The sequence below is a fragment of the Aphis gossypii genome, chromosome X (genome assembly GCF_020184175.1).
Source record: "Aphis gossypii isolate Hap1 chromosome X, ASM2018417v2, whole genome shotgun sequence".
NCBI classification, from domain to species: Eukaryota; Metazoa; Arthropoda; class Insecta; order Hemiptera; family Aphididae; genus Aphis; species Aphis gossypii.
The window spans coordinates 30175995-30190319 of NC_065533.1; the positions used below are offsets into that span (position 1 = coordinate 30175995).

The 14325-nt window shown below is 24.3% G+C and overlaps 2 protein-coding genes across 4 annotated transcripts; both read right to left on the bottom strand.

Moving 5' to 3' along the window:
* Positions 1-5272: 5272 nt before the first annotated feature.
* On the bottom strand, positions 5273-9606 carry LOC114126616 (uncharacterized). Of its 2 annotated transcripts, none has more exons than XM_027990609.2 (9): positions 8830-9606; positions 7542-7747; positions 7180-7451; positions 6946-7108; positions 6728-6880; positions 6411-6545; positions 5981-6127; positions 5658-5889; positions 5273-5538 (listed from the first exon to the last, which is right to left on the bottom strand). In XM_027990609.2, exons 1-9 carry the CDS (start codon positions 9065-9067, stop codon positions 5441-5443), a joined length of 1644 nt encoding a protein of 547 aa, XP_027846410.1. In that variant the 5' UTR covers positions 9068-9606; the 3' UTR covers positions 5273-5440. The 2 variants fall into 2 exon arrangements, with proteins under 2 accessions (XP_027846410.1, XP_027846409.1); XM_027990608.2 differs by having other exon boundaries at positions 5273-5595; positions 8830-9589.
* A 1295-nt stretch (positions 9607-10901) lies between these two features.
* On the bottom strand, positions 10902-13671 carry LOC114126615 (repetitive organellar protein-like). 2 transcript variants are annotated; one of them, XM_027990607.2, is made up of 12 exons: positions 13454-13671; positions 13326-13367; positions 13187-13243; positions 12946-13071; positions 12790-12872; positions 12586-12724; positions 12372-12491; positions 12198-12308; positions 11931-12074; positions 11791-11858; positions 11277-11526; positions 10902-11200 (listed from the first exon to the last, which is right to left on the bottom strand). In XM_027990607.2, the coding sequence occupies exons 1-12, from the start codon at positions 13589-13591 to the stop codon at positions 11075-11077; spliced, it is 1404 nt and encodes a 467-aa protein (XP_027846408.2). In that variant the 5' UTR covers positions 13592-13671; the 3' UTR covers positions 10902-11074. The 2 variants fall into 2 exon arrangements, with proteins under 2 accessions (XP_027846408.2, XP_050061915.1); XM_050205958.1 differs by lacking the exon at positions 13454-13671 and having other exon boundaries at positions 10903-11200; positions 12946-13058.
* Positions 13672-14325: the final 654 nt, after the last annotated feature.

Genomic DNA, 14325 nt, shown 5'->3' on the forward strand with positions numbered 1-14325 from the left:
ATTAAAAATACATTAAGGCACATTTTCATGTATGTACATTATATACATATATATAATATATATATATATATATTTGAAGTTACATGTTGAAGACAAAATTCGTACAATTTTAAAGTTAAAATCACAGAAAATTGCAAAGTATTTTGTAGTTGGAAATTTATATGAACTTTTCATTTTATATTTAAGTTTTAAAAATTTAATACATAGGTACATTTTTATAAGTTTTTAAACTTATATTTAAAAGGAAAAAATCTACCGGAATTTCGAATTATAACCATACTATATACTGGTTATGGTACATTTTATTATACTTAAACGTCTTAAACTAAGACAAACATTTTTGTATATCTAATTATTAATCTTTATTAAAAAAAATCACCATTCCTTTATGGTGGTGAACCACCAGTTTTAACATTCAATAATTTAGATTTTACAATGATGATACCTATCTATTTTTTATGAAAGGATGTATAAGGACTTAGTCGATAAAATATTTTAATTGCTAATTAATTTTTTTGGCGTTTTTGATAGAAAATTGAATCTAGTTTGTTCTTTAAATAGATAAAAATCAAAAATTCTCAACATTTTTCAAAATAATCTAGAAAAAAAAAGTTTAAGGAAAAACAAGAATTTTTACAAAAAACTCGTTTTCTATAAAAATCGATTTTGTTTTTTAGTGTAACTTACGTTTAAAAATTAAATTACCTTAGATTAAGTTTAAGGCATGAGAATTATTTTCTATAAAAAAAAAACCAAAATTTAATTTAGAATCCCACATAAGTTATTCTTATCTATATCTGTATAAATATTATAAAAATACTGTCACAATTTGTTTTATATGTGTTTTAAGTTTGTAAACAAAATCATTAAAACCACAAAAATGTACAAGGATACAATAATATTTTGTAGTCACAATTTTATAAAATCTTCAATTTTTATAGCTAAAGTTTTTTGGTTTAAAATTACATATTTTAATGATGAATAAGAACGTTAATTATTTTTTTTATATTTTAAACACATTATTATTTTTTGTATATAATTATATATCATTAAATTCAAATTTAATACATTCGTTACAGTGACCAATTTGTTACCTAATGTACAGCAGAGTACCTACCCACTTGTCGTTATTTTTTTAAATTACTAAAGTGCCATATTATTGAAAAAAAATTACTCAGTGTTACAAATCGGAATAAGTAACCAATAGAATAAGCGATTTGTGATATCTAGACATCTAGTAACCAATAAACTGACATAATTTATAGTAAGTAAGTTACCTTTATATTACCGGTATGATAGTTTGTATAGCCATATTTCCAAATATATACCTATATATTTTAAACAGTACTGATAGGTATAGCTGGTATAAATACCTACTACCTAGCTATATATTATAATGTGTTTATTTTTGTATCTTGGTGTAATATAGGTACTATGATATAAGTAATATTTTTACTAAACAAATATCAATAGGTATACTTAATAATATGCAAGTTAATTAGTATTTAAGTTTATGATAAAATGTATGATAACATTTTTTTTGTACCTATCTATGTAGGTAGTTGATTACATGTATGAGTACATTCACGGATGGAAAATGGAACATGTAAATCCTATTACCAAACCTATCTATATTAAATTTGTACTTCACACGTCTGACCTAATTATATGAATATACTGTATAGGTATTTTGCAATAAATATATTTATTGAAAATTGAAATGATAATGCTATAGGTAGGTAGGTACTGTTATAGTGTTATTACTTATTATGTCTTATATGTATTATACACATAAACAATTATTATTATTATATTTTATTAAAATATATTATTTATTTTAAGGACAAGTATGATTTAGGTCATAGTGAAAAAATTTCAGTCAATATGCCAAGAAAATATTAGTAATTTCTTAACAAGTTGACAGTTGTCTAGGGTTCAGAAATAAAAACACATATTTAGATTTAAATCTTAACATACGCATTTTAAAAGTATAGCTAATAGCTAGCTAACGTATATAGATATATACATAGTGCCTACCCATCAAACTTTAGTTCACCTTGTCACCTCGACCTATATTTACGACTAACGAAGTGTAAGTATATTATAAGAGCAGTAAATAATTATTCACCGAAAATATTTTAGCAAAATTACTAAGATATAAATTGCGCACAAAACATTTGTATCTAATATTAAACTAATATTAGAATATCATTGGTAATTTAATTGTTTCATGTTTATATATAGGTAATATTATAGGTAATAAATAATAATAATAGTAATAATAATAAATAATAACTAAGGTGTAGATATGCTTTCACAATAATTTTATAATTAAATAATAAATATTATCTATCTAACAAAAGTTACTCATAACAGCTACATAATAATATATAGGTAGCCTATTAATTCAATGCAATTTATAAAATTGAAGCTGTTAAATTTTAATTAAAACTTGGCTGATTAAATTTAAATACAATGAAATTATCTTGTCATGAAATTACCATTATAATATCATCGGACTGTTATTGTTGGAAAAAAACATTTGTGTTTCGTCTTTATTAATTAAGTAGGTAATTATTATAACCATTGTGATAAATGCGCTTTGCATAAAATAAACTCTGCTAGGATTAATCGCCAAATGTTAAAAAAGTAATTGTATACTTTTATCAGACATTTCGGACATAAACTTTTCTTTTTTCAGCAAATAAGCTGTTCCAAATTAAGATGGGGTTCAACTGGTTTGAAAAAAAATACTATGGAATTATCCAAAGTAAATGATTCTAATTAAAAATAATTACCTATTGAATTCTGCATTACATTTTATTTTAAAACTCATGAACAACCATAATGTTATAAATCAGGGGTGGCCAAATCACGGCTAGAGTCATAGACTTATATAATATTATATAATAATATGGCCTTTTTTTATTTTGGCTCTTCCACGTTTATTAATATTCTTGGTGGCTCGCGAGTCGTGAGTCCTTACTTGCTGGCCACCCCTGTTATAAATTATATTTAAATTTAAAACATAATACATAGGTAGGTAATTTGTATTTTTCAATGATATACTGTAACTATTTTTACATTGTAAAATTATATTTAATTAGCTTTTGTTTTGTTCTCATAAAATATGTTGGTTGCTATTAGTATTCAACTAATTAAAATAAGAAATTGTTTAATTTTTAAAATATTCACGACTTAGAAAATGTTGGCAAAGTTGACATTGACTGCATTTTTGGAACTATACCCGATTAAAACAAATATTAGGTATAGCAAACAATCGACATGACAAAATAATTTACTATTTAATTTATGATTATGAATGAAATTAATTCGTATGTTGCATCAGTAATTATAGAGTATAGACTGTACATGTTACCTATATTAAAAAAAAAAAAAAAAAAATAGAGAATTAATAATTGAAATGAAAATTAATGACTATACCTAGATCTTATAAATAATTATTTTTGCTATGAACTTATTTTGTAATCAAATAAAAATATTTTGTATTATAATGCAAATTAAATACATAATATAGTCATGTTAAGATATATATATAGGTACATGGCAAAAAAATTGAAAGGTTAACTAACTGATTTTTAGAGGACTGAGCCACTGAGGACAAAGCTGATCCAATATAGCTTGTATTCATACTTTTTAGTAAATTGTATCTGAAGATAGATAAATCATATAACAAAAAACATTTATTTCAAATATATTTTCCACTAATTTTTAAAATAATTTATCATTATCATGAAAAAATAAAATTACGAACAAACACTCATATCCGTCTATATTTTGAAAGGCCAACTGAGATTTTCTCATTAGATTGCTGGCCCAATCTAGGTATCTAGTATTTACATTTCATTTTAAGTAGATTGTAATTAGGAAAAATTTCAGAACCTATATGACTATATTTTTTAAATCTTATTGAATACAATAAAAATGTATACAAATATTTCAAACTTACTTCAACCATTCGTCAAATATTTTTTGATATGTACTGTAGAATTAGGTAACAAATATAATTTCAATCAATAGCATTCTTACGATTTTGATAATAATTTCTGATCATATTTTAAATACAATTATTTAAAACCATGTAATAGTTAAACATTCTAACTAATGTAACTTGTATTGTATAATAAATTAAATATATATGGAAAATTTATATTATAAATAGAACATACATACATTAATAGAAGATGATTTATTTTGTAATTTTATGTTTGTTCTTAAATTATGCATTTATGTACATTACAAATTTATTGCATTTTAGAATAATCTCTAATTAAATATTTTGGTTTTTGTCATATATTCAAATTTAGATACATTTATAATTATTTTATAAATTATATTACAAATCTACTGAGAATAAATTTAATAACATGGCTTAACAATATGTTTTCCCTACATATTTTGTATTTAAGACCATATCAACATCAAATACCGTACTTGAGAATTTTTCATTTTAATTGAGATTTAGAAATTCCACAAACTAAAAGTGGAAGTGTAAGGTAATAGATAAACTTCATATATAATGAAAGTATTTAACAAAATACAAGATAAAAAATAGTTTGATAAAATGTAAATAGTTAGAACACTCTGTGTTAAGCACATTTGTGGGTGAGCAATTTAAAAAATGTTTACATTTTAGTAAAAATGTATTAATATATTATAATACATAGTACAAAACCTTTTTGTTTTAGTTCATAACCCTTGGACATTCTAAATAATATATTAAACAATTTTGCAATACAGTAATATAATTAAAATACAAAATATTTATAATACTAATAATCCTACAGGGCAGTCTCAAATTCTTTATGGTATAAAACTTTAGGCACAAGCAGAAAAGGAATTGAAGTTTAGATATAAGCTAAAGCTCAAGTTTACCTATACTTATTAGGAAAGGCGAATGCTAACTTCAAAGTATGGACATGCTCATTTATCATAATATATTATAGTTCTATTTGATTTGTAATTAATAAATAATACACAAATTTGTATTTATTTATAAGTAAATAAAAACTAATAAAATTATCATACACTAGTACACGTAAATTATATAAATTATTGACGAAGAGCAACAAAATGAGTATGCCTTGGGTGGTGAGTACCATGGCTACTAGTAGATAATAACCGGTATTTCATAGCAATAACAAATATTGTATAGCTTGTATACATAAATATCGCATGCTCTGTCTATAAATGTTATGATCAAGACAAACACAGATAATAAATATAATATAAATAAATAAAAATGTTGTCATGCATTATAATTATTATATTTTTAAATAGAGACATAATATATTATTGATGACAAAATAATTTTTGTATTTTTACTAATTATGTTTATATTCTAAGTGTGCCTGGACAATTGGACACTGCTTATTAATTGAAATATAACTATATATTATATTCTATTTTAACATCTATGTCAAACCAATTTGGATTTATTTTTTTGTATCTTCAGTTTGTTTTTATGGTGTATTACTTTGGCAGATGACATAGTTTCAGATTCTGATTTTGATGCCTCTAGAAGATTTAAACAAATATGAGGTTCTGGCATCACTGAAGTCTCCTTAGATTTTACTACAATAATTTATATTTTTATAATTAATTAATGTAAATGGTTGTATAGATATAATATTAACCTGTTTGTAACTTCTCCAATTCAATAATTTTCTTTTTTAGTCCTATGATTTCTTGTCTTGTTTTAAACATAGTAATAGCATTATTTTCTTCTTGAACTAGTTGGAATAACGTATTAATTTTTGCTTGATAATATTTTTTTAATTCCATGAATTTTTTTTCAATTGACAAATGGAATTCTTGATAATTGTTATTTAAAGACACAATAGTATGCCTTTGTCTATCATTTATTGTCTAGAATTGTATTACATTTATTATATTTCTACATAAAAACTAACTGGACTCCATAAGAAAAAAATATAAATTTATTGATACATAAACTCACATCAAGTTTAGATATTATTTCATCGTTTTCTCGCCCAGATTCTTTTAAATCCACAACTTTGATGAAATAATGTACCAACAATTTTTTCAGTTCACTTTTACTTAATGTTGATAGACATTTCCAAAAAATTTTTGTTTCATTTGAATTCTGTAAACAAATAATATTTCTATGTAGGCATATTATACAATTTTTTAAAAAATACTTTAGTGGTGCTATATAATACTGGTACTATACTACGGCCACTCTAAGAACGCTACTCGTTTGCTCATCCAAATAGGCGGGCAGAAGCAAAGCAGCGACAGTGTTGGCGGCCAGCGTTCGGGAAGATTTAGTGGTGGGAATGCACAAGATCAGACAAATTTTGGTCGTCGCCCAGTAGCGTTCTTAGGATGGCCGTAGTATACATTATAATCATAATGTTAATTATTACCGTTTGAATAAAATTTAATAAATTTGAATTATTATTGCACATATTATTTTTTAATTCAATTAAATAATCTACTGAATCAATTGCTTCATCGTTTTCTAAATACTTTCGGATATCTTCTTTAAATACATTATTTTCCTAAAAACAAAAGTAAAATTATAAATACAATTATTTAAGCTTTTATACAAATAATAACAATATGTTGTTGACTTACAACACAATAATTAATAATACTTAAATATTAATTAATGTCAATGTTTTTAATTCAATTATGATTAAACCATTTTTCAAGTTTATAAAATATTATTACAAATAAAAACCTTTTGATATTTAGGATTAAACATTCCTCTAGGACGTGAGCTTAAAATTTCATTTCTCATATTTTGTAAATCCAAAAATTCTTTTTTTAAATTATCATTTCCAATTAAATTTGATGATATATTGACTCTACTTTTTTCTATGCTTGATAAAACCTAAAATTGCATAAAATATTTTTAAATTAATTACATAAAAATAAAATACATGTTTTTTTACTTACTCCCAAATTAGATAAATTAGTTTTCAATTGATTAATTCTCTTTTCGTTTTGTATTAATAATGTTGAAACTTCTTGTTTATTTTTTATTTGGTTATTTAATTGCTCATTAAATATTTTTAAGCGATTATTAGAAGTCTGTAAAGCAATTTGATATTGCAATAATCTAAAATAAAACATTCATTAGTATTTTTAGAGAAAAATTTATAATTTACAATTTATAATATATTAAAATACTTCTCTGCACTATCACTGGCTATTTTTATAATATCATCCATTTTTTTAATTTTATCTTCATATCGTAATAGCCTATTGTTTGTTCGCTCTCCATAATCCATATCTTTACTAGTTTCATTGCCGTTATTTGATTTTGTCATTTTATTTGACTTATTTAACTGACTTAAAATTTTAATATATTTTTTGTTTATTCTATTGTACTCTTTTTGAATTTTTTCTTTTGCATTACATCTAATTTCTGCATAGCTGGCAGTTTCGCTAATAACATTTTTCTAAAATAATTTAAAACTTAATCGTTTATACAATTATACGTATTATAAAAATAATTATTTATAATATGATAAAAACTATAACATAATCACCTTTATTGATATTATATCTTCTAAGTGTTTAATATTTTTTTTTAATCCATCCTCATTAATAGTTATTATACTCAATTCTTTTCTTTTCAAATTTACTTGTGTAGTTAAAGTTTTTAATTCTTCTCGCAGTTTTGTAACATTATTTAAACTGTTGTTACTATTAATACTATCTATTAAAATTTGTTGGCTTGAATCAAATTCAGAATCTAAAAAATAAAAATTTATTTAAATCAATTGAAATTTATTAAACAAGTATCAATAATAATTAACTTTTTAATGATCAATGATTTTTATACATATTTATAATGTTAGTATGGGGAGCATTGACATATAGATATGATATATACTTTTAAACCAACATAACTTTATTTCACCAACATTAAATTTTTTTTTTCAATTTTATGGTTCTCAGAGGGTTTTGTTAAAAACTTTAATAGTTTAATAACATTGTAAATTAAAATGTTGAAGACCCATGTTGGTTCAACAACTATGTTAATAAAAAATTATTAATGTAAAATTGCAAATTATAAAACAAAATTAATATATTTACATTATAAAATGTGCAGAAATAGGTAGATAAGGTAATTGTGCAACTGAGAAAATTTGATTAGTTATGTATAATACATAAATTAATAATTAACAAATTAATGAGACCATGGTTGCAATCCTCAAAGTAAATATGAGTTATAGTGAGCATTGCAAAACAAGATAGCAAAAGTTAATATTAATAATAAAAACTTAATATAAGTATAATATATTTTAAATTATAAAACTATTTAAGATATTAAAAAACAGTTGTGGTTGTTGTATTATATATTATGTAAATCATCTTATACAAGAAAACAATGATCTCAATTAGATAATATATTAATATAATAAAACAATTAATAATTGATTCTACATTCTAGACTTTAAGGATGGTATTTAATTTTAATTAAGAAAAAGTAAATTAGGTAATGCATTTAATAAATACTATAATATTAGTTTAGGAGAAAGGATTTAAATTTTAATTATTGACTATTATTATGAAAAATACAGTAAAATTGTGACCAATTATAAGAGCTATTAGTTTTCTATATAACGAATTGGTCTGAAACCCTAATTCGCTCCTCTACATGTATAATTACTGTAGTTAAACTTTATACTTGTAAAGTGAAAATAAATAGGTATCCTAAACAAATAATATTCAAATTTAATTTAATTTTTTATTAACTTTTATTTAAGTTACAATAGTTTCATAAACAATACATTAAGGCTATTTAGTTAAAATATTAGGAATAATACTCACCTTTAACATTATGATTCAATTCATCAGGTAACTGAGTGATACTTGTTCTAATAACATAATCAAACCGAAAATTTATGTATTTGTTGTACGTGTTAAACACACTTATTAATTTTTGATCGAATTTTATTTCGTTTATAACACTGTCGATGTCCACACCCATTTTTTTTACTCGACCAAATGGATTGCGAATTGGTAACGGTTTTAGGTTTTTAGTGAGTAGATTTGAGGTTGAATTCATTGCGAATTTGTGAATAATCGATCAGAATTTCTGATTTAATATGATTACGTATTAAAAAAAATGGTAACAGTAACCGGTAACAGTATTTTAACACAGACGTCGTAAAGTATGTAAATAATAAAATATTATAAAATTGTAAACAATAATATTATTATTCAAGAAATTAATTATCGCATAATCATTACCTAATGCTTATCACTGTGATTCCCGTTATCGTTAGCTGCACTCGGAAACGTCCGTTATTCCGATGTTCGCGACTGCCCGCCCGCCGGCTTCCGGTTACGTTTGTTGGCGACGGTGCGCAAATTATTTCACGCAATATATCGGATAGGTAAATAAATAGGTGTATAGGTATACCTATAAATTGTAATTTAAAATGAATCGCGATGATTACTGTCGGGTTGAATTATTGTAATCCGTCAACGACTGAAAAAAAAACATCGATACGCGGTTACGCACAACCGCAATCGCGTTTTTTCTTACAATCGAACCCGCACAGTGCGATCTAATTTATGGGTGTCTACCGTCTGGCGTCTGTCGTCTGCGGTTCGGGGATCACCCGTGGAGGACACGTGCGGTTCGTCTAGACCAGGGATGACCAAACCAACACTGGCAGACGGCAGTGGGTGTTTAGTAATAAATATTAATAATAATAAATGATAATGTTCATCGTTACAAGTTAGGTACGACCGAGAACAGTAAAATAACCGCACCAATCTTCCCCACCGAGCATTAAAAGAAATATAGATACCTATATATAAAGGAGATAAATTTATAGCAGGTCATTGTAATGGATGCATTAAATTGTAAATCAATCATAATAAATCATTTAAAATGAAAAACGATACTGAGCGGAGATGGTCCATCGACTATCAGTATACTACTACGAGCTACGTTTATATTTCTTAAGGTGTTTTATTTTGTATTTTTGATTGCTTTTATAGTCATATATACGGTGGGTATAATTTTGTAACATTTATTTTTATAAATTCTTTACACTTTAGTGTATAAATTTTTTTGAGGGCATATTTAACTGCATATGTTTAATATTTTGATGCATAAGTGCATACTTTTAAATGCATAGGTATTTGATGATTTTTTAGTCCTTGCTCTAATTATAATAATATAAATTCAGTAATTAGAATATAAGTATAACAGCACAATTTTTTAACACGGTATTTGAAATTAAAGTTTTGAACAAAATAACATACCTAGGTATTTATACGAAAAAAATGATTCTCCGTCATACGTCGTTACGATATTAGTTAATAGGTAGTTATTATATTTTAATATAATAAAAATGTTTATTTATTTTAAGTTTAAGAGACTTAGAAACTTTTCACCATTAGGTATATTATATACATAGGTACCTACTATTATTTTGTACACACAAATATACACAATCAAATAAAAAAAAAAAATTAAAATCACTAGGTTATTTATACTACAATTTACATTGACTTATAAGCTATAAATTATTAATTTTTTACCATTTTGTAGGTTGGTAGGTACTTAAATTAAGACGAGATATATTACGTACATAGCCACCTATATTATTATCTTAAATCGTTTTCCTCCCTATAAACTTAATCGGTTAGGTATCATTTATCACAGTATCTAATTATAAATATTTATTATAAGACAATAAGTATTAAGTACCTTTAGTGGGTACTAAACTATAAATATAATTACCATCTATTTCATATTTTATGCAAAATCATTATGTACGAATAAGAAAAATATTATTCTACATAAAGTTAGTTATTCATAATTCAGAAATTACTCTCAGCTTTCAGAAATAAAACACTTGCAACCGGGAGCCAACTAAATCTCTTCAATTATAATATTATTAAAAGTCGGTACTCCTCATTTATTATTGACGGAAAATTTTTCAAAATTATCTATTGATTGCAGTAGATATCTGAATACATTAATACAAAAAGTTAACTACGCTGTTTTTTTGTTTTTAGTCATTAATTGAACTTGATTTTAATTTCAAATGCGTTACTAACATAGTTTTGGGCAGTCAATTAGTACATTCTGTAGATTTCCTGCTATTGCGGTGATTTGTTCTATTGCTTCTTTTAAAATATTGGCCAATGCATCAATTGGTTTTTGCATGATCGAAGACATCTAATAATACAATTAAGTTAATTAATATCATTAGAAATTCAAAATTTGTCACAGTGATGCATGTTATAGTATTTACAAGATTTAGTTGGTCGTTTTCAAAACAAGAATAAGCCTCAATTTTAGATATTTGGTTTTGAAGTTTATCAATGGTATTTAAATATTCCTGTGCTGGTGCTTTTAAAATACGACGTAAATCGTTTAATTTTAACTTTGTTTCGGATTTTATTTGGCTGAGCACAGATTTTTGTTGATACTTATATGTTTTTGTCTCATCACAGCAACGAAGTTTTTCTGCTAAAATATTTTCCATTTGCACTAGTTTGATCCTATAGGTACACCAATAAAACATTTATATATTTTAGGTATAGTAATTATTTATATAATTCTAGGTACACTAAAATGATTTCATTCATTTTTGTTTGCATAAGTATAAATTAATATGAGCAATGTTACAAAATAATTTTAAAAGAAACAACGAGTTTTAATTTTACATGAGGTTGATGCCTCTAAAACGATTTTTTATAATATTTATACGAGTGAGTAACTAAATAAATAATAAAGTTGTTATTTGCTTTAAATTCATCACATACTTCAGATTTTTAACTTTGGATTTCAATAATTGATTCGAATCGCCAAGAGAGTCGTTACAGTCATTGCTCTATAATATATATAAACAATTAATAATAAACACTTATAATTTAATTTGAATTAATGATAAAAACGCAATTACAATATTTTTTAGTTTTTTACTGAGAATTTCAATATTTTTTTCAATTAAAGTGCTTAGTTCTTTTTCAACGATCATTTGTTTTTGAACCGCTTGTAACGCAGCAGGTAAAAATTCTACTTGGCTTAGCCGTTTTTTAAAATATTCCTTTAACAAAATAGGTTAACATTTAGAATTTTTTAACAAAAAAAAAAAAAAATTTGAAAAATTAAAGACAGGTTGATAAAATATTTTATACAAGTAAAATAAATATTATTTAGTACAACTAACTTTAACTCGATTGAACTCAGATTCAAATTCTGCCGTCATCTTCGCCTTTTCTTTGTCGAGGTTATTAGATCGGACTATTTGATACTCTTTTTCTTTTAGACCATTCATGTACTAAGAAACAAGATTAACTTTACAATATCTTATTAATTTGTTTACTTTATTTGAAAGCCGAACCGATTCATTTGTAGCGTTTAACTCGTTAATTTGATGTTCGGCCTCCGATTTCAAACCTTCCAGGCGATCATTGACTATTTTAAATTCTTTTCGCGCGTTTTCCACATTACCCTGAGTGTACTAAAGTTAATTTTTATATTTTTATTAAAAAATATCAATAAGTATTACTGGTATTAATGTATTTCGATAGTTAAACTGTTTATTAATAACCTACCAATTCTATCTGTGCTAATTTCGTGACTGCATTATGAAATTCTTCTTGAGTTTTTGTTAATAGTGCATTATTGTTGTTCATTTCTTCTGTCTTAGTGTCTAATAGTACCCGGTACTTTGATATTTCTATCACAATTTTACTTTAAAAAAAAAAAAAAAGTTTATAATAATAAAGAGAAATTGTATTAGGTTAAACACAATTTACTCAAATTTATCTTTCATTGTGTTGTATTGTTCGCATAGTTCTTCGCTTAACTTTTTATTTATATTATCTTCATTATTAACCTCCTAGAAAAAATTAGAATCATTTTTAAACAATAATATTTGAATTAGATACCTAATTAGGTAAATGTACACATACAAAACAGTTAGAATTGGTTTTATTATTGTTTTCAATTAAATTTAGCTGATTGCGGTCTTTTTTCAAGCCGTTTAATAGTGTTCTTAACTTCAAAATTTCTCTTGTCATTACATCTAGTTTAAATTCCTCAATAAAAAATAAATAATCACAATATAATATATTTTACTTAATATGTTATTTAATGGTGTATAGAAATAAATACGTAGGTATATAAATAGTATCTTATAATTTTTTTTTATACCATTTCCTTTTTCCCGGGAAATATAATTTCACCAGATTTTGTTCGATTAAAAGGTTTCTATAAAAATATGTGAACATAATAATTAATATACATATTATGAATAATGTTCTATAAGTGACAACAAATTTTTGTAACAAACCTTTTTTTGTAACAATTTTGTCATTGCTAAACCTTTATGAATCTATAAATTACAAAAATTGTATTATGTATAATAGCTGGTACCTACGTATAATAATTATAGTTGAACAGTTTTTAATCAACACATACTTGTTCATCTAATTTCAATTTGATTTTTGAATTCTGTTGTTCTAATAACGATAATTGTAATCGTAGATTTTTTAAAGTGTTCTCAATTGTTTCGTTAGTCATATCCATTTTTATTTGATTCTTGCATTTATCGCTCATTTTAATTTTTTTAATAAATCGATTTTTTTTTAAATAAAATTAATTAATTATTTTTTAATAATGAATTATAATTTATAATAACACATAATATAAATTACCACGGGAATATATAGACCTATTTATTTTACTATTTTAAAATTGTAATTATTATTTTTGGCCAATTAGGTAAATTTACAATCATTTAACTTTGTTTTAGAATTTTTTATTAAAATCAACTGCTGTATTCTATTATATACAATTGGCGAAGAGGTTCAGTAATCAGTACCTATTCTGACTTTTGGATAGATTAGTACTTCCTTATAAATTATAATGTTAGTACAAAAATCCTTATTCGTATATTTTTGGGAGAATTATGTCTTAGATTTTTAAAAGTTTAAATTAGTAGGTTTATTATATCATAAATCTCAAGTCATAAATTTATTTTAGATTTTGAGTAAAGCGATGGGCGATGAATAATATACTGATTATAGTTTTAAAATAGGTACCAAATGTGATTGTCTTGTCTCATACATAATCTATATTTTACTACAATATAATGAGCAATAAATGAACGTGATACACTGCTATAGATAGTAGGAGGTACCTATGAAACAGAACGAAAATAATTTGTTTTATGGAATTTACTTTGACATGACTACATGTCTACAATCTACATATAATTTGAATGGTTTGTTAATCTTAAATTAGTGAGTAGGTTAGCTGGTACCTACTTAAAAATATTGGAAAAGTACTTA